This window comes from Takifugu flavidus, chromosome 8 (genome assembly GCF_003711565.1).
Source record: "Takifugu flavidus isolate HTHZ2018 chromosome 8, ASM371156v2, whole genome shotgun sequence".
Classification (NCBI taxonomy): Eukaryota; Metazoa; Chordata; class Actinopteri; order Tetraodontiformes; family Tetraodontidae; genus Takifugu; species Takifugu flavidus.
In genome coordinates, this window is record NC_079527.1 from 15,172,430 (window position 1) to 15,190,900 (window position 18,471).

General features: G+C 46.3%; 2 protein-coding genes across 4 annotated transcripts; one reads left to right on the top strand and one right to left on the bottom strand.

Moving 5' to 3' along the window:
- Positions 1-81: 81 nt before the first annotated feature.
- On the bottom strand, positions 82-4,218 carry ccn5 (cellular communication network factor 5). The gene is given in 6 exon segments (XM_057039769.1): positions 82-1,441; positions 1,543-1,775; positions 2,524-2,775; positions 3,152-3,181; positions 3,184-3,367; positions 4,010-4,218. Coding segments are annotated over 6 exon segments (1,050 nt in total). The 5' UTR covers positions 4,073-4,218; the 3' UTR covers positions 82-1,153.
- A 5,526-nt stretch (positions 4,219-9,744) lies between these two features.
- Positions 9,745-18,124, top strand: ada (adenosine deaminase). Of its 3 annotated transcripts, XM_057039760.1 has the most exons (11): positions 9,745-9,970; positions 11,755-11,816; positions 12,414-12,536; positions 13,492-13,635; positions 14,168-14,283; positions 15,231-15,355; positions 16,087-16,158; positions 16,242-16,343; positions 16,566-16,633; positions 16,707-16,836; positions 17,385-18,124. In XM_057039760.1, exons 1-11 carry the CDS (start codon positions 9,839-9,841, stop codon positions 17,487-17,489), a joined length of 1,179 nt encoding a protein of 392 aa, XP_056895740.1. In that variant the 5' UTR covers positions 9,745-9,838; the 3' UTR covers positions 17,490-18,124. The 3 variants fall into 3 exon arrangements, with proteins under 3 accessions (XP_056895740.1, XP_056895741.1, XP_056895742.1); XM_057039761.1 differs by lacking the exons at positions 9,745-9,970; positions 11,755-11,816 and adding an exon at positions 11,833-12,119; XM_057039762.1 differs by lacking the exons at positions 9,745-9,970; positions 11,755-11,816 and adding an exon at positions 12,022-12,264.
- Positions 18,125-18,471: the final 347 nt, after the last annotated feature.

Genomic DNA, 18,471 nt, shown 5'->3' on the forward strand with positions numbered 1-18,471 from the left:
TACAAAACAAGCATGAAGATCTGGCAAAGATCAGCACGAAGATTAGGCAGATGGAGGAAAACAGACAGGAAACCACAAGTGTAAAGCTTCAAAAAAACACATTTTTAATATGTATTTACTTTGAAACGTCCTGACACAACAATAAGACCATCAAAACAACTCAAACTCTTAGCAGCCCTCAAGTAGGCTCACGTCTCCAAACACACACAAATAACATCACCATCAAACATCGTCTCAAACAAATATGGATGTTAGGACCAAAACCAAAGGAGATCTTAGGTCCGCCATGATGGATAGGAGAGGTGGTTTTATAAAGAAACCATGAAACCAACTCAGGTCTGAAATAGTACCACACATACAACTACAGTATAGAGAGGAGACATCTGCGCAGAATTATCTACAACAGTAAACGAAGAAGTGCAAAATCATCACAAGCAAAACTGTGCAAACAAATAGTTGCATTGCTCACATTAGAGAATAAAATCAGTCAACACAGAGACTGGTGTCATAAAATTAACAAGTTATCAAACATTTCTGACTCTGGAAACACCAGTTAGTGTAAACTAGACACTATTAGATATCATTTTAACTCCTGACTTTTAGATTTTACTTGCAATTGAAGGTTTTTATCAGTGCAGGCCTCTAAAATTACCATATACATTAAACTCACTTCTATCCTTGACACATGCTACCATATGTATATCTTTGACTTACTTGTTAATTCTTATCATTAGAAAATGTGTATTATTAGTGGTAAAAAAAAAAAAGTGCTGTCATGTGTACATTTGCTTTGTTTTATTTTATTAAATTACTTCATGATCACCTCTGACTTGGAGATTGAAACAAACCTAAAGTGGATCAGCAGGATGGGGGGTGGGGGGGGGGAGGGGTGGACTGCATATTATTTAATTAGTAAAAGTGGATGAACTAGATACAGATAAAGGGGCGAATGCTGGATTATGAACTGCCGGTGTTCTCCTTTCTGTCGTCACGATAACGACCAAGAGTATAATAATGAAGCAAATGTCAGCAATTGTCCCCACTCACAGTTTTAGTATCTCTAATATGTTGGCCTGGTGACAGAATGTGTGCTGATTGAAATACCTTCAGTCACTGGCCTCAGTCCCCTCATCAACCCGCTCCTACGGGCCTGTCAGGGCCTGAAGCCTCCGAGTGCTGGGTTACGAAAAGGCCCGTAGGGGCAGCTGTCGCTGCAAACACACGAGTGGATCATCATCACGGGCCGCCGTATCAGCGCCCCCGCCAGGCAGCGGAAGGTCACCTCAGCAGTGCTGGTCTGATGAGGTACACAGCAGGAGGAGCCGCTGCACTGGCCGCAGTAGCGCAGCCTGTAAGCGTGAGTACTGACGCAGCCCTGGTGGACCAGCCGAATGGGGCCTGGCAATGTGTAGCTGGCCCCACACTGCCCCTGCTGCCCTGCCTGGACGTGCACAAACACACGCATGTTAGAAGAACGGGTGAGGTCAAAGGTCAACGTGTGTCACGGCTAATGAAATGACAGTAATGAAGACGAGCGCTCACTTCGGGGGCTGGGTGAACTGTGTAGCAAGGCCGCACTTTGCAAAGTCTCATTTCCATTTGCAACTTGCAGGCGGGGTTCTGGTTGGAAACCCGTGTGGAGACCCCGGCGCCACAGCTCTGAGAACAGGGGCTCCACTGGGTGCTCTTCGCCGTACAGGTGGGGGGAGGTGGGACTAGTTTGTTCAGGGGATGATATTGCGGGAGAAAAGGCCACAACCCGGTTTTCCTCGTGGCTAAAGAAAACAAAGGAGGAAGTCAAACATAAAAAGATGAGCATGTTTCAAATTGCAGCTACTTTCTCCTTGCAAATTTTACCCAGACCCAAGAAATCCATTCAGAGTGATCCCAGTCACCCCAGAAAAAATGGTTTTGGAATTATTTGATCTTTTGTTTTCCCAAAATGGTCCAGTGTATGAATTCACAATTCAGTTTGTGGGAGTAAAATCCAAACAACACATATTTTCTCCCCAACTCTACCCGCTTCCTGTCCTGAAAACCAGCTGACCTCTGGCAGTGACCAATGAAACAGGAGATGTTTGCCTGCTGCTGTCAGCAGGTTGTTTGACTGAGTCGATGTTTGAAACTTCACTTTTTTCAGACACACCTTTTTCTAAGGTCTGTGTCTGTCTTCCTGTGTGTTTGATTTTCACACAGCTGTTATGAAAGCAGGAACAGTGACTGTGAATAAAAAAAAGTGTTTGGATGTTTCCAGAAGAGCATGAGTTATATTCAGACTGTGAATGTTCCTTTGGTCAGACACGCCCAGTCGAGGGCATAAAAATGCTCCTGTAAAATGTTCCAGACATGACCTCTAATGACAAATCTCATATAAACAAGAAATAGTGCCGTCACCACGACATCCACTAGGAAGAAATTTGTAAAAATGCACCCCCCCACACACACACACACACTTTAAAGGGGAATATGGACACTGTCAGCATGAGTAGAAACAGTCGGGCAGAGCTGGATTACAGGGCCCACCTGTGATGGCGTCCTGAATGACGGTGTTCTCCAGGTTCTCACACACCCACTGTTTGCAGCATTTCCCCGGTAACCGAATGTGCTGTGGTCTGGGACAGTCTGGGGTGGGACGACGGACATCCAGAGGGCAGGCTGGCACACAGGCCACCCCACCCCCGCTGCAGCGGCACAGCGTGTGTGTACAGGAGGGCTGGAAGGACTGGCCCTCGCCGTAAGTGACGCCGTTGACCACGCAGCCCAGCGCTTCCTGACCTGAAATGTGCACGCAGAACAGAAGCTGTCTTCACATCCCTGACCTACTGATGTGGGAAGTTAATCAGGAAGTGGACGAGTTAGGCCAGGTGAGGAGGGTGGAAAACACAGGCGTCGCTGTCTGAGCCGGTCCAGTTTTATGAGAACCGGGCCTCACTACTGAGAACCGTCTGTGTCTCAAGTCTAGTATCTGCAATCTATCACACCCAGACAGCAGTCGTTACAGGAAAAGTGTCAACACGAGTCCTTGAAACAGAAGTCCAAGTGTTTCTCGCCCCCGGCAGCCTGTCGTGCTCTGCTGAGCAGACTTTAAACACATGCTGTCGCACTCATGCGGGCCGAGCGTCGGCCCCGCCCACACAGACCTGAACCTCACCGACACATTCGCCGGGCCCCCCGGGGAACTGGCACTGTAGTCGCACTGCAGGCCTCTCTGGCCGTCGCAGGGAAACCTGTGGCTGCAGGGCTCCCCCAGCTGCCGGGCACACACCGGGCAGCACCGGCAGCCGTCCGCCACCAGGGGCACTCCTGGGGGGCACTGGGGGGCCGAGGTGGGGCACAGACAGGGCCTGTCACACAGCTGGGAGCACACCTGAGGGAACACACACGGGGACAGGTTACAGGAAAAAAGTGCACTGAAACACAGCCAAAAGCCTACCGCCACACCCACACTTTGCTGTGCACGTGCATGTGCACGTTCTCATGGAGATAAACAAACAAGCATGGGGTCACTGTCCTGACCCCCCCCATCACACACAGGCAGCTCTAATGGGAATCCTATAATCTACTATTGTGGGTTTGCTTGATTTCTTATTCTTCTTGTTTACCGATTTGTTAAAACAGACAATAAGAAGAAAAAAACCTTGGTGACAACTACAAATTAAGGAAAATAAAACTGTACAGCAACTAACACAAATATGAAGCTGATATTGAAGATAACTCACATACAGACAGAACACACACAGAAAAGTGATGATTCTGGGAGTGTAAAAAAGAATATATAAAATATAAGACATTTCCACAAGAAGATTTGTCCAAATTACCATCAATTATCTTTGAGATACGCAAAAAATGTATCACAATTATATTGAATTGAGGTTTGACCCACAAATAAACAAACAATAACCATTTTAATGAGCTTTAAATGAGAGCATGTTCCCCCGGATCAGTAAAAAATGAACCTGAGTATTATTAGTAGTGAGGTGAGAAAGGTCAGAGGGCAATCAGGGCTCACCTGTGTCACCACACACAGCAGAACAGCCGACGCCATCAGCACGTCACTCCACGCTCGCTCCATGAGGTCTGCTGGTGCCGATGGAGCTCGTCCGTCTCAGCCAGTCGCTGCTCATTTTCGCTCCTGCTGACATTTATAAAGTCTGGACGCTGATGTCACAGGCTGACGACAGTGTAAACAGCTGCTGGAGCAACATCTGAAATGTTTCGCATTCCTCCTCCCTGCTCCCCACACAGCCTCCCTCCCTCCTCCCTCCTCTTCCAGTCTTGTGGCCATCCGAGTTTGCACAGCTTAAGACGCGCCGAGGGGAGGAAAAATACACGAGGCCAAACGTCCACAAGGAAAAGAACCTTCTGGGATTTTGTGGCGATGTCTCAAATATATGTTGATCTTATCGCGCCGCTGTTTTTACAGGCTGCCGCTTTAATGCACCTTCAGGGGAAAACGCTGGTGTTCCCAGAAAGGAGAGCTGAAGAGAAAAGAGCCCCTCCATCTAAACGCTCCCTCATTTATAATGTGTAACTTGGATCAACGTTTCCTCCGTCTGGTTGCCGTGGTGTCGAGGCAGCACGTCTGTTGTTGGCCTGACCTTGAATCATCCTGATCTCTTCCATTGTGAGACATTCAGCTCCTCGGGTCTCCGCTGAGACGCTTCTCCCTCCGCAGGCGTAACCATGTGGAAGGCAAAGTTTATCTGTGTGAACCAAAGAAGAGCAGCGCACAACTTCGTCACACTAACGGCCGCCGTCGGAGGTCAAGATCCCGGAGATCACCAAAGATCAGAGTCAAAGATCTGGCCCTGTTGGAGGGAAGATTCTTGATGTTGCTGCTCCAGATCCAAACCACTCAGAATCGAAACACCTCAGCTGAATCCAAAGAAACGTCACGCCAGCAGCAGACAGCTGATGGTGACGTTGCTGCTGAAGCCTCGTTGTTGCTGCGCTCATGTAGATCTAATTATCTTGATTTGAAAGGCCTTTATGACAGAAAATTGAGATGATTATTTTGGATATTCTCTGAATTTCAGCATCAGGCATTTGCAGACGGTGCTGACATCTTGTGAGTAACAACAGTTATAAATAGAATGAGAAGAAAGGAAAGAATGTGGGACTCTGTAGGTGGGCTCCAGGTGGTCGATCGCTGTAGATGGGCTGCACCAGTTTGTCTGAACACGAGGACTTCCTGGCAGCTGAGCCACATGTTTTCCCCCAATTCCAAGAATGTCAGAGGCATTTCCAATCGCTGCAAAGACTTTCCAGCCTCAACACACAAAAGCATGTTTTTCTTATTATAACTATATATATCTATATACATCTCTCTCTCTCTCTCTCTCTCTCTCTCTCTCTCTCTCTCTCTCTCTCTCTCTCTCTCGCTCTCTATAAACACACACACACACACACACACACACACACACACATATTTATATATATAAATTTCCTGAAAAGTTTCTGTATAGAATCACCAAATTAAAATTTAGGCTAAAATCTTTGAACAAAGGGAAATATTACTGACTCCAATAGCTTTGTATCGAATGATTCAGTCTTTATCACGTCTGTCACAGTGGAGCTAAAATGGGAAAGTGGGAAAATGAGCTCAGAGGGAAATGTTGTTAGTTTACGGTTATTAACGCTGCCGCAACCTCGATCTGCGGCCACCAGGTGGCGCCAAAACACCTTCACGGTTGAGTAATCGCGAGCAACAGCTGCGGCCTGGTGTTGTCGTGGAAGTCTTCCCTTGGGTTTCCATCAAAACACCAAAGTCTAAAATAGAGTTAGATTGAACTTGGTTTGATTATGAGCCATAAAGTTCATCATTTTAGTGGGGATCTAATTATCACGGAACCACAGGTGTTGATTAAAGTGAGCTGATTTCCCCCTCAGTATTGTCTGTATTCTTTTATTACCCTTTTGTGACCTCGGTGAGTCCAGACAATGGTAAATGCTGCCAGTTTGTGGGTTTGGGCCGTACCAGCTCGCTGAGGCCGATTTGAACACGTCTCAGAATAAACAGAGCGCGGGAGGAAACAGCTACACATCAGACTCAACTCTTTTCCAAGGACAATGTTTGACACACACATAACACGAGCAGCTCCAGTTGCATTTGGCATTTTTTTGTCTGAGGTTTTGGCCAAATGGTCCAGTCATTGGCAGAGCCTCCGCTTCTCCTTCTGGGAGAAAGTGAAGAGGACAGAGAGGTCCAGCTTTGCAGCCATGAGTCAAACGTCACGTGCAAATGAAGGTCTGAGCAGGATGTTGATGAGTTACACTGACTCATTATTCCAGTAAAACATTCTGTTCTGTAACGTCAGCCATCCTTGGATCAGCACCACACCCACAAAATAAAGACCCAGAATCACAATCACAGCCTGAATTACCGTGTCAGTTCCTCTTCCTCCTTTCTGTGCGACTCTCATTTCAACACTTCAGCCCTGAGTTGATCCTCTCACACAGACGCGGATTTCCTTTAGTCAGGCGTGTAGGTGATGATGTCATTCCTTAACTTTGGCTTTAACATCAAACATCACAGCTAAATCACTTCCACATGAGCTGTTCATTTAGACCTTCAACACGGAGGGAAAATACGGGCAGAAAGTGCACGGAAACAGTTGAACATTTACAGAATATGATGAAAACCTACACCCACTGGTGCAGGTGTTTCCTATGAAAGTACCCTGCAAAGGAAACACTACAGCTGTTGGAATAATATATGCTTCCTAAATTGAATTCAAAGTAGAAATATATCCAAAAATATCAAAGTTAGACCTGAGCTGATTTTCTCTGGCCACTCATCCAGAGACTAAATATGATAATTAGCTCTGAGCCAAGAGACTGAAGTTGGACCTTTGATTAAATAACTAATAGAAAGAGAAAGGGCGGATTGTTCAGAGGCCGATCACCTTCGTGGTCTGTGCGCTTGTCATCGCCAGTATTAAAGTTGATCTGCTCCAAAATGAGGCTGCTACCTGAGAGAAACATGCACACGCGGCCCCAAACAACACTAGTAATTCCAGTCACAGCCAAAATGTTTCCCTAGAATTCCGGACATTCTATCCTGATGTGTGAAAATCCCACAGTGTTGCCACAGGAACACCAGCGGCTGAAGGGAAGAACGCCACCACTCTCAAAGGTCACCTCCTGACGTACGCAGGGTTGAGGTCACAGAGAGAACCGATGGTCCAGACACTTCTTCTCACCTATTCATCATGAAATCACATCAGCCAGAGCTGCAGGGACACAGTCTGGAGCGCCAGGAATGGCAGCTGACAGCTTCCTCTTTGACTCTGCGTGTCCGTCCTCCAACACCTGAGCTTCATTCATTTATGGGTCGAATACAGATGTTGTTTAAAAAGATTGTAGATGTGACCGGTGTATGTCTGCGTTGTGTTATTTTTGTGGTTGTGGTGCGTAGAGTAGCCACGGGACACAGTTGAACTTTTGGAGGCACTCTCCGTTTAATCTGGTCAAAATAAAACAGCAAAATTAACATGTGCCGCTATTTGCTGATCCAGCCCAAACTACAGAGAAGACAACATGGAGTTAGCACCATCGCACCTGTTCACATCAATAAAACACTACATCGGAGCAACATCAGAGCTCAATATAGACTTGAATAGAACTGTAGTGTTATAAGAGTGACAAATTAAGACAAAATAATAACAAAAAGACACTTAAAACAAGGGATTACAAAAGATGACTGACCTCTTCCCAACACGAGAATTGCAAAAGGGAAGAGGAAATCGCGACCCTCGAATTTATACAGGTGCACCAAGGGGAACACACGAAGAAGAAATAAAATACAGAAGAAGTGACTGGAGGACCAAGACAGCACAGTAAAACAAACACCAGGTATGTTCAACAATAGTAAACAAAAGAACAATTTTGTGTAATTATAATACAATATTATATATCCCTGTTACATAGACACCATTTTGTTGCTGACAGCGTTCTGGATGCCTGGAGATTGAACCCATGGGCCTGTGGTTGGACACCATTGTAATCCAGCACAACCTGCTTGCACCAGCCGTGTTAACGAGTTAACATTAGAAAGTGGAACTGGGTGTGGGGAGAATTGCAGCCATGAAGCTTGTCTATTTCAAGTAATTCTACTTATAACTACTGGAGTAAGAGGGTGTTTGTGGAGGGTTTTTTTTTCACAGAAACATAAATTAGAAATAGAGGCCTTCCTTTTTAAACACACCAAAATCAACAAAACATCCATTTCTGGCTTCAGTTCCTAAAAATAGTTAAAACAAATAATCAACAAGGATCCAATTCATGAACTTGGCTTCTTCAGCACGTAATAGCTTGTCTTTTTTTTATACATTCAAACTAAAGTCATATTCTTTGCGGCCAGTAAGAGACAAGATTTTACCATTTTTATAATATTTTTGGAATTATTTCCTTCTTCTGATTATGTCTCTGAGCTTCAGAACGAGTTCGGGTTCGTGGTCCGCGTACTGGCTGTTTTTTACTGTCTTACAGTGGCCTCTAGTGGTCTAATGATAAACGACACCGAGCCAGAGGGTATTTGCCCGCAATGAGCCAAATATTCTGTATATATTGTCATCTTCAGTATTTATTTATTTAATTTAGGGAAAATGGCGGTAAATGGAGTATCTTTTTATGTTCAAGCTTAACATACATTAACGGGGGAAGAGACAGATATTTCGATGGTGATTTCACTTCCTGTAAGAAAAAATCTGTCTCGCGTGTTTTTAAAAAAAAAAAACTCTTCAGTTGATTGCGCAACTGTTTTTCAGAATTTATGATGCAATTCTTCCACAAAACTGCACAAAAAAAAAACGATCACTTTCCTGATTATTACACATGTATTAAGAGTCTTATGCCACATTTTTATTGCTGATTTAGGCTTTTACTCAGTTCCAACACCTTTTAATTTCTTCCCATGAATTTAGCAGGTTGTTGTGATGTCTTGTGTTATAGAGAACACACTTAAAAAAGAACAGTGATGCAATTTAAGAGAACCCTGCTGGTTGAATTACACCCACGGGGACTCTGCCAACATGGAAACTGACACACGTAGAAACATCTGACCTGCAGCTTCCCTCGAGGTGAAGGACTCTGAACACGATGGTCAAGTGTAAAGTCACATGCAGACGTATAAAAGTATGTTAAAGGTTTCTGCTGTTCTGCCGAAACTGCAGCTGTCTGTGGAAGTGGAAGCAAAAGAGCCACAAGATGGTCATGCTGACGTAGATAGTTTCAGGAGAAGATGGTACACAGATTACTTAGAAACCTTCTAACAGATCCCAAAATAAGGGTTTATTTTTAAGGCTCCTGTCTGCCACAGGACCCCAGCGTATACCTCTGGTCCTGGGTGACAGGAACACCTCAGGATCAGGTGCTCTATGATTCCAAGACTGGAACTGGTCTGAACTCTTCCATGAGGTGGTCACTGTTGGTCCCACACACCCGCTTTGGCGTGACCATGAAAACAGCTTCTTCTTCACCAAGAATCGAAATTAACCAAACCAAAGTGAGTTCTCAGGATTCCTCTTCTGTGGAGCGAGCTGTGGTTATTCAGGGATGTTTAATGGAGGTGAGAGCAGCACAGATCACCTTGCTGTTGCTTTTGTTGTGTAACACTTGGACAGAATTAATTAGCAAAGCTCTCATCACATGGCTGCAAAGCTGCTGCCGACCAGCCAGGTTAATCCTCCCGACATACTGTCCGTTAGAACGCACACTTTCCCGCACAGCTCTCTGCTCCCGCACCCCTTGCACGCACGCTGACCGCGCGGCAGCGGCGTCCGGGCACCGAGCGGCGCGCTTGTTGCAGCTGGGCGGTGGAAAGGCGTGTCCTGGACTCATGCGTATAATAACCCGGCGCGCCGCGCTTGCGGGTTTTGGCTCTCTGCGCACCGGCAGGATCACCGGCATCCACAGGACCCACACGATGGCCGAGCTCCCCCCCGGTAGAGTGGTGTTCAACCAGCCCAAGGTACGTTAGCGGCGCGCGGGGAGTTTTGGTTCAAGTACTTCAGCTTTTTGATGCGGCCGCTTTATATGAAGCTCAATATGAAGCTTCCTCTACTGTCCACATTTGCAGCATAATGGAAGCAGCAGCGCTTCTTGGTGCTGATGGAGGAGCTGGAAGTCCATTTGCTGCTTTATAGATTTTGCAGCGCAGGGAGCAAAGATGATGCTTTAAAGGCGGAAGTCCTCCGTTTACAGTCGCTCATAGACGCGTCTGGCCCGGCTTGGTTTGTTTTGGAGCCCAAAAATGTCAGTTTCCTCCAGGTTCTGTATTTTCCACTCGAGACACCTGCTGAGCTGAGCACGCTCCTTCAGGACTAAAGGCTCCACAAACTGTCCATCTTCATATTGGAAGATCCGTTTGAGAAATGTTGATCAAACGGATCAGAAGAGAGAAACGATCCTGTCAGACAGTTTAATGCAGATCACCCAGAAACAATCATCAGCATGGCGCCCTTTGGAGTCCATGCTGACTGGGCACATGATCTAACGAGAAGAAAAACGTTGACAGTGAAGTGAAGACGCACGCACGCACGCACGCACGTTAAAATTATGGGCTATCTGGTGACAGTTAATGGTTTGTAACAGAACATTCTGTGGGACGGGCGTAGCTCTTCTCTGTTAAAGTGATGTGATGTTTCTGTGTTCTCGTCGGTACCGGAGGAACCAACCAAAAAACCCCGGTTTCATTACAAGTTTCAATGGTGCGTCACGCCCTGATCATCAGGTTCCCCAAACAGCTCCACCGACACCGTCCTCAAGGGTGGTTCTGAGAGGTCCAATCGTTGGAGAAGCACTCGGCCTCCTGTGTCACTGGTGGCACTCAGAGCTTCGGCGTCCTGATCGCATTATTGTGAGGGACCGATTCTCTGTTCTCGTGACTTTAGGGACCACAGTCTGCCAATGCAATCACCAAGACCAATTAGTCCCAAACGAAGGTTCCAGTACAAGAACAGCACACTGAAGAGCAAAATCACTGAGGAGTGTTGCCTGACCCTGGAAATAGACCCTGGAGGAGAACCATCAGCTCCTTCCTGAAGGGCTGGCTCTCTTTCTGCCCCGTCCCCTCAGGAATTTGGCGTTTTGGCGCCCTTATTTCTGAGCGTGGTCCAGTTTGATCATATCGAGTTTCAACCAAGAGTCCAAATACAGTAAACAAGGTTATAAAGTCGCCCGCATAGAACATCGGCCGATTCTTCTGACCAGAGGAGCCACACTGGAACTAGCAAAGTCTTCCTTACGTAACAACACTGTCCTGCACACTCTGAACGCGGTGACCCAGGAAGTGCTGTGTACGAGGTTCCTCCGAGAGTCCCTCAACTCACAGACGACTTAAGCAGCTGTTGTGGATCCTTTCGACACGCTGACGACGGCAGGAAGTAAACATTAATACACGAAACAGATGTGACAGCAGATTTTCGGTCTTATCTCTAAATGTTCTTGCACGAGCGTCCTGAATGTGGCTGCAGCTCTGAGTCTGGCATGTGACCAGAAATGGCAGCAGAAATCTGCTCCTGAGGTTTGGACCCTTGCAAAATTTCCCATTTAAACAGATGTTCATCATCAAGCGATTTCCCAATGTGACTGAGTTCTGGAGCAGCTCTCATTTATCTGGGATCTGCCATAAATCCAGCTCCCAGCGCCGAGGAGGCGCCGGCCATTCCTCTGGAAGTGTTGCCCAGTCACGCGTTCTGCCACTAACACCTCCCGGTTCCCCTTTTACTCAGTCTTTTGTGTTCCTCTCTGCAGGTTGAGCTGCACGTTCACCTCGATGGATCCATCAGGGTCCAGACCATCGTCGACGTGGCCAAGTAAGGGGGCTCTATTTTTGTAGTGGGTCTAAATGTTGGAGACAGGGAGTGCCGGGGAGTGTCGTCTTTTTTCCAAGACATCCCAGCGATGGCGCTGAACCGAGCCCCAACGCTGACGTGCTGGGCATCAGATGCTGGAATGTTGGGAAGTGCTGCCTTAAAACAAGAATAACAGCACAAATCTTCACTAAAGCTTTAGTTTTATTCCGTTTTATCACCTGTGTGGATAATGAGCGGGGACCCTTGGAGAGGAGCCAGCCGGCACTTAGAAGGCAGAACTCACGTCAGGACCAAGGTTCAGCGGTCAGGAGACAATAATGGAGCGTTTTACCACTCAGTTAAGCCCACATTTGCATCGCTGCCACGCCTGATAATGACTCATATCAGCTGATATTTACAGCGAGCTGATAATTTAAAGAAGATATTGGAAAGCATAAAACTAAAAGACGTATGTTGTTGAACTTATTGTACTTGCAGTAAAACACATCCGCCCGTGTCTGATTCACCTCCCTTTACCTTCCTAGATCATTATGTAAATTATAAATATATATATATATAGTTATGGGGACCACACAATGCTCTTTTTCTTCCCTCCAGGAGACGTGGCATCCGTCTCCCAGCGAAGACGGCGGAGGGGATGAAGCAGCTCATCATCCTCAAACAGCCAGCCACCCTCACCGAGTTCCTGGGCAAGTTCTCCGAGTACATGCACGTGATTGCGTAAGTTGGGCGGCGCGTTGACTTCAATAAAGGAGCGCGGTGATTTCCTCCCTGTCCAGATGATGGGATACGGGCCTCACCTCTCGCTCACGTGCCTGGAATGTTCACAGTAAACGAGGAAACCAAGGTTCAGTCATGTTGTTTCCTATCAAACACGTGCAGCTCTACTGTTACCGGACGTCCAAAGGCTCTTAAAGGGACGGTTCACCTCATAATGAAACCTAAAGCTACTTCCCTCATTCAGTGTTTAAAACAGAGAACCAACTCTTTTCTGCAGAACATCAATATTGGATCTGAAAACGGTCAATGAGTGACGTAAGGTCTCAAATATCCACGGGTTTTAATGCTGCGCTGATCCGTCCCTTTAACACCCGTGCGCTGCCCCGTGTGTGATTAATTGTAGGGAAACTCAGCAGGATTATGTAACGTTACTCAAGCACAAAGGTGTGGGCGTATTTGAAATGCCGGACATGTAGAACATCAAGTGTAAAGTTGTTGGGAGGCCCGTCGTGGTGTCTCTCTGACATAGACTCAGTCCTTTGGTACCAGAGCTAAACTGTTGATAAAAGAGCAGAACCACTCTGTCAGAACAGCCCTGAAAGCCTTTAACAATGAGCATCTGTCGTGGTTGTGCCACAGTTGTGCTGAATGGAGCCTTCTGTGCTGAGGCTCTTCAAAGCCCGCTCTACAACAATATAGAGGAACCTGCTAGCTGAATTTTAGCCCATGCGGTTCAATTTTGGAGTCAATACTGGAAGCTGTGCCGTGTCATGTGACACGAAACAGAAAGTCTCGTAATGAGGGAGTCAGTTCTGCCCCTGACACTGTGCAAATGCTTATCATGCTCATTTGAAAGGATTATTACTGTGTTAATGGCTCTTGTCCTTCAGCGATAAGTGATTATTGGTGTCTTTATCAGTTATCTGTGTTTTTCTTCATCTTTTTGGTTTTTCAGAGGAGACAGAGAGGCAATAAAGAGGATAGCATATGAATTTGTCGAGGACAGAGCCAAGGAGGGTGTGATTTATGTGGAGGCCAGGTACAGTCCACACTTCCTGGCAAACACCAAGGTGGATCCTATACCATGGAACCAGAAGGAGTAAGTACTTCACTTTCAATAGAATCTGGGTGTTTTCATAAAACCACAGTTTGGTAAAATGTTCAAATCATGGCAGGAAACTGTGGAAAGATCAGATTTTGTACACAGCTTTTTGGTGTCCGAAGCAAATTTTGTGATTAATGAGATGTCCGATATTTATCACAAGAATTCCTCCATCTCAAAAGTCTATTTTCTCCTGGCAACACTTCCACGCTCTCCTTCCCAGGCTCGTTCCCCGTGGGAGCGGATTAAGGGAAATTTACACAGTCACTCTGAAGAATGGAACAGAGTAATGTCAGTTGCTTCAGACATGTCGGACAGGTTTTGCCGTATTTCCCCTGTGCTAACCTGGATCAGGAGGCTGACTGGTGCCACCTTCCTTTTAAATTATCCCCATCTTGCAGGAACACGCAGTTCCAGCTTTTATTCTTCTGTTTGCCCTGACGGAGCATTTAGACTTGTGGGTGGGGACGGTATCGAGTCACTTTTGTGCTATTTAACTGTGTTTTTCTTTGTTTTCTTCTTTACTCAGAGGTGATCTGAGCCCAGATGAGGTGGTTCACCTGGTTAACCAGGGCCTGAGGGAGGGGGAGAGGGCCTTCAATATCAAAGCCAGGTCCATTCTATGCTGCATGCGCCACATGCCAAGTAATGAACTGTTCATGCTCCTGTCTGCCCAAAGCACCTCGTGAGATAAGGCTCCTGCCTGTCTGTCTGTCTGTCTGTCTGTCTGTCTGTCTGTACGTCTGTCTGTCTGTCTGTACGTCTGTCTGTCTGTCTGTCTGTACGTCTGTCTGTCTGTCTGTCCGTCATGTACCCAAAGCTCTTCCTCTTTATGAGCAACACAGACAAAGAAAAGGAAGATGTTTAAAACCAGCTCATATTCAAATCACATGCTGATAAAAGGGTCTGACATTTTAAATTAAACACACACCCTTGTTTTGTTTTTTACTTTTGTTCTGCAGCACAGTGACACTTTTATGTGACCAGAACCGATTAGACTAGAGTCAAAGCTCAAATGACCTGTAATGGTGTGAACAACACCTGCACAGAGACGGGTGCGTGGTGACGGGAGGACCAGGACCACCTGGTGAATCACCTGTCCTGAAGGGTTAAACAGTTGTTTTAAATGTCAGGATTCTGCCAGCCATTGTGCACAGCTGAGAAGTTTCTCGCTGTAATGCTTAAACGCGAACGTGACGTCCAGCTTGACCCATTTGGACCTCTTACTTTGTGCAATGGACTTGACAATATTTCATTATTCAGCTATAGTTTCAATAATGTCTCTGCATGCTCCCACTCCTCCAAACCATCCAAATCGCTATCGTGCATCCATTTGGTGTCCACGATGTTCATGTGGCAGCTTCTGGATCAACAAAATAACTGAATCCTCTTTAAAGGTGATTCAGGAACTAGAAGCACTTGCAAGTGTCACAAGCGTCTCATCGTAGAATCCATATCACAGATGTGAACCTGTGGGTGTAGCATGATGCTAACGCCACATTGAGTCAGACTCCATCTGTGCAACACCTGTGTATACTGGGTGTGGCAGGCCCACAGTGTGTAGTGATATTGGTGTATTTTGTGTTCTCCAGACTGGTCCATGGATATCGTGGAGCTGTGTAAGAAGTATCAGCATGAGGGCGTGGTGGCCATCGATCTGGCAGGTGATGAATCGCTCAGCAGTGAAGCCAACCCTGACCACAGGAGGGCCTACGAGGTGAGCAGGAGGTGTCAGAAAATCTAAAACTCATTACCTTTACGGTATGTTTTTGAGCAACGGGGCTGTAAAGCTCCATTTTACAAGCGAGCTGTTGTGTCTCTTGGGGCCACTGTAATATCAGCATGTTTGAGAAGTGACACCTGTCATGATAGAAGCGTCTCCAGAGACGGTGAGCAGTGGGTGGGAACCGTCTGTGGAACAACAAATAAATTGTTCGTTTTCAATTATTGACAACGAGCAGAACAGAGTCCACACTAATATCAGCACTTATCTTCACATTAACCTCACCTCTAGATAAAGATGTGCACGTTTAGCAAATCACAGCTGGCCTGTCAAAGGTTAAGGCTGCAGGTTAGAAGTTGTAACTAAGTAATCATACTCAGGAGCTTTTAAAGATTCTCTTTATCTTCTTTGACTTTCACTACTTTCGCTCAAACCTGGCGGTGACCCGCCGGGGAGGTGCTTCTGTTCTGTCTCCGAGCACAATGGCCCCTTATTAAATTATTAACCTTACTGAACGAGTCTGCAGCCAAGCAGGTCACTCAATATCTGCTTCTGGAAGATATCGCTGCCAATGGGCACAGCTGATGGGCGTCCAACTCCAAGCTGGCCGACTGGATCAAAGTGGTGGTTCCACACACGGACACAGTATCAGACTCTGACCTGCTGCAGCACCTGAGCACACCTGTCGCGTATATGTGGTTGACTTGGCGTATTATTGGTAACAGGAAGCTGCGCGCTGTGGCGTCCACAGGACCGTCCACGCAGGGGAGGTGGGGCCTCCATCTGTGGTGAAGGAGGTAGGCCCTTAGACAATAGGAGACAGAATGCACCGGCAGCAAATGAGGATCCGCCCGTCACTCCTGCCCTGTTATTATTCCAGGCGGTAGAAGTGCTGAAAGCTGAACGTGTTGGCCATGGTTACAGAACTCTGGAGGACCAAAGCCTGTACAGAAAGCTTCTGGATCAGAACATGCACTTTGAGGTAAGAGGATCACTCAATCTGTGTAATGGAGCCTTAAAATAGCAAGAAATATTTTGCTTACTTACAACAAGAACCTGCATTCCAGCTCAAATAAAGATGATCTCACCTTCCTAATTAACAATTATCAACAGCTGCTAATACAGAGAACTTTAGCTGTCAAACGCACTCACAGCTGGGAGAAGGTGTTGGGCTGACTGCGCTGCTCTCCTGCTCCCACAACAGGTCTGTCCTATTTCCAGTAAACTGACGGGAGCCTGTGACCCAGACTTCACCAAGCACCCTGTCATCACGTAAGCCAGCTGCATTCATGGCCACCTGACTGGGTGACTGTTTAGCCTGGTTACCAGTTTTGCCCGTGCACAGGTTCAGGAAGGACAAGGCCAACTACTCCCTGAACACAGACGACCCTCTGATCTTCAACTCCAGCCTTCAGCTCGACTACAGCGTCGCGTCCAAGTACATGGGCTTCACCGAGCAGGAGTTCAAACGGCTGGTGAGACACCGACTCGATCCGTCTTTCACAGGGCGAAGCTGCTAAAATGTGCTTGCTGGTGGAGAAGCTCCGTGCATCCCAACGCTGCTTAATTAAAGGCATGAATAAGCAAGGCAGATATCAGGCCGCGAGCCGCAGGTCCAATCAAAATAATGGGTTTGGTCCCTTTAAACGGCTCCTCTGCAAATGTTCCCATGTTTTCCAAACATCAGGTTTGCTCATGTTATCTCGTGTTTATACAAGGAGCTCAGCTCCTCGTGAACTCTGTTCGTCCAGTTCTGAGATGTCCGTTTTGAAAAGAAAAAACCCAAAACGTATTTCTCCTGAAATCCAAACGCTTGATTTTCGTGTGGTGGAGGAAAAACAGAGAATTTGCTTCCCGAGTTTCCAGAACATGAGAAGAAGCGTCACCATTTCAGGTCTGCTAAAACTCCAGCCAGGATCCAATCAAACTGTGGGATCATCGGATTAAAGAAGCCATCTTGTGCTAACGAGGGAAAAAATTAAAGTCTAGTTCCCAAACGAACATCTTTTTTTGTTTCTTGTAGAACATCAATGCCGCAGAATCCTGTTTTCTGCCAGAGAAGGAGAAGCAAGAGCTCCTCATCAGCCTTTATAAGGCCTATGGGATGTTGAAGAGCACTCCCTTCTAGAGCTGACGGGTCCACCGGAGCAGCGTAACAACCCAGGGAAAAACCACTGTGACCATCACAAACGCCCCGACACGACAGCGCGTCTGCGTCCTGCAGCTAACGGACACACGGACTCTCGCATGTGCTCCTTCCTCCACGTACCCGTTTGTCACCTGTGAGGTTTCGCCAGTTTTTCCATCTCTGTGCTTTTAGTTTACAGTCAAATTCCTGAAGGTGTCACAGTGTTGATAAGACTTGTCATCATGTGGCGGCTTCAGAATCAGGGAACTTCCAGTACGCGGGCGCGGGCCATCCTTTGGGTCCTCGTGTTGCATCTTTTGGTGAGCACACCTGCAGAGTAACACGTGGTCTTTAATCACTGTGGGTTTTCATGTTTACCGGCGAAGCGAGGGACCTTTTTTAACTCTACACATCATCTGCATCAGGTGAAACAGCTAAATACCAAAAGTACTTCAACATTTAAACGCTAGATGGCGCAATACTGCCACCAACGTGAGTTTACAGTATTTCAGAATTATGATCCCACGATCTTATCATGTATTTATTTAGAATATTTTAGACCAACTAAAGCACTTCCATCTTTATCAGATGCATTATGAGAAACAAATCCTAATAAAAGCTGTGCTGAACTCTTCTGCATGTCTCATCTTCAATAATCTGCACTCCATTAGATTTAAAGATTTATAAAGAACAACCAAAATTAAAAATGTTGCCCAACAGCACAAAAGGTTAAATTTTGGATTTAACTGACTGTTAATGAATACCTGAAATGATACCTTAGACAAGATGTATGGACTCAGGTATGAATTCCAACTATGATATAAACTGACCCTCACTTAAATCTCGCCAGAGCGGATGTCGTTATTGCTATTAAAGAGGCCAAAAAACGATTTAGAGATGAAGTGCCCTGTCATGCTCTGTTTCCTTATGGCATAAAGAGATAAATGGGAACACTGGGGCCCACGTTGGCCACACATGTAAG

What these genes read in the sequence shown, in the direction of transcription:
- ada (XM_057039760.1), top strand. Translation starts at nt 9,839, where the DNA reads ATGCGTATAATAACCCGGCGCGCCGCGCTTGCGGGTTTTGGCTCTCTG. An exon ending in ATACCATGGAACCAGAAGGA is followed by an intron (nt 13,636 to 14,167) that starts GTAAGTACTTCA and finishes TTCTTTACTCAG; the next exon opens with AGGTGATCTGAGCCCAGATG. An exon ending in ACCACAGGAGGGCCTACGAG is followed by an intron (nt 15,356 to 16,086) that starts GTGAGCAGGAGG and finishes TATTGGTAACAG; the next exon opens with GAAGCTGCGCGCTGTGGCGT.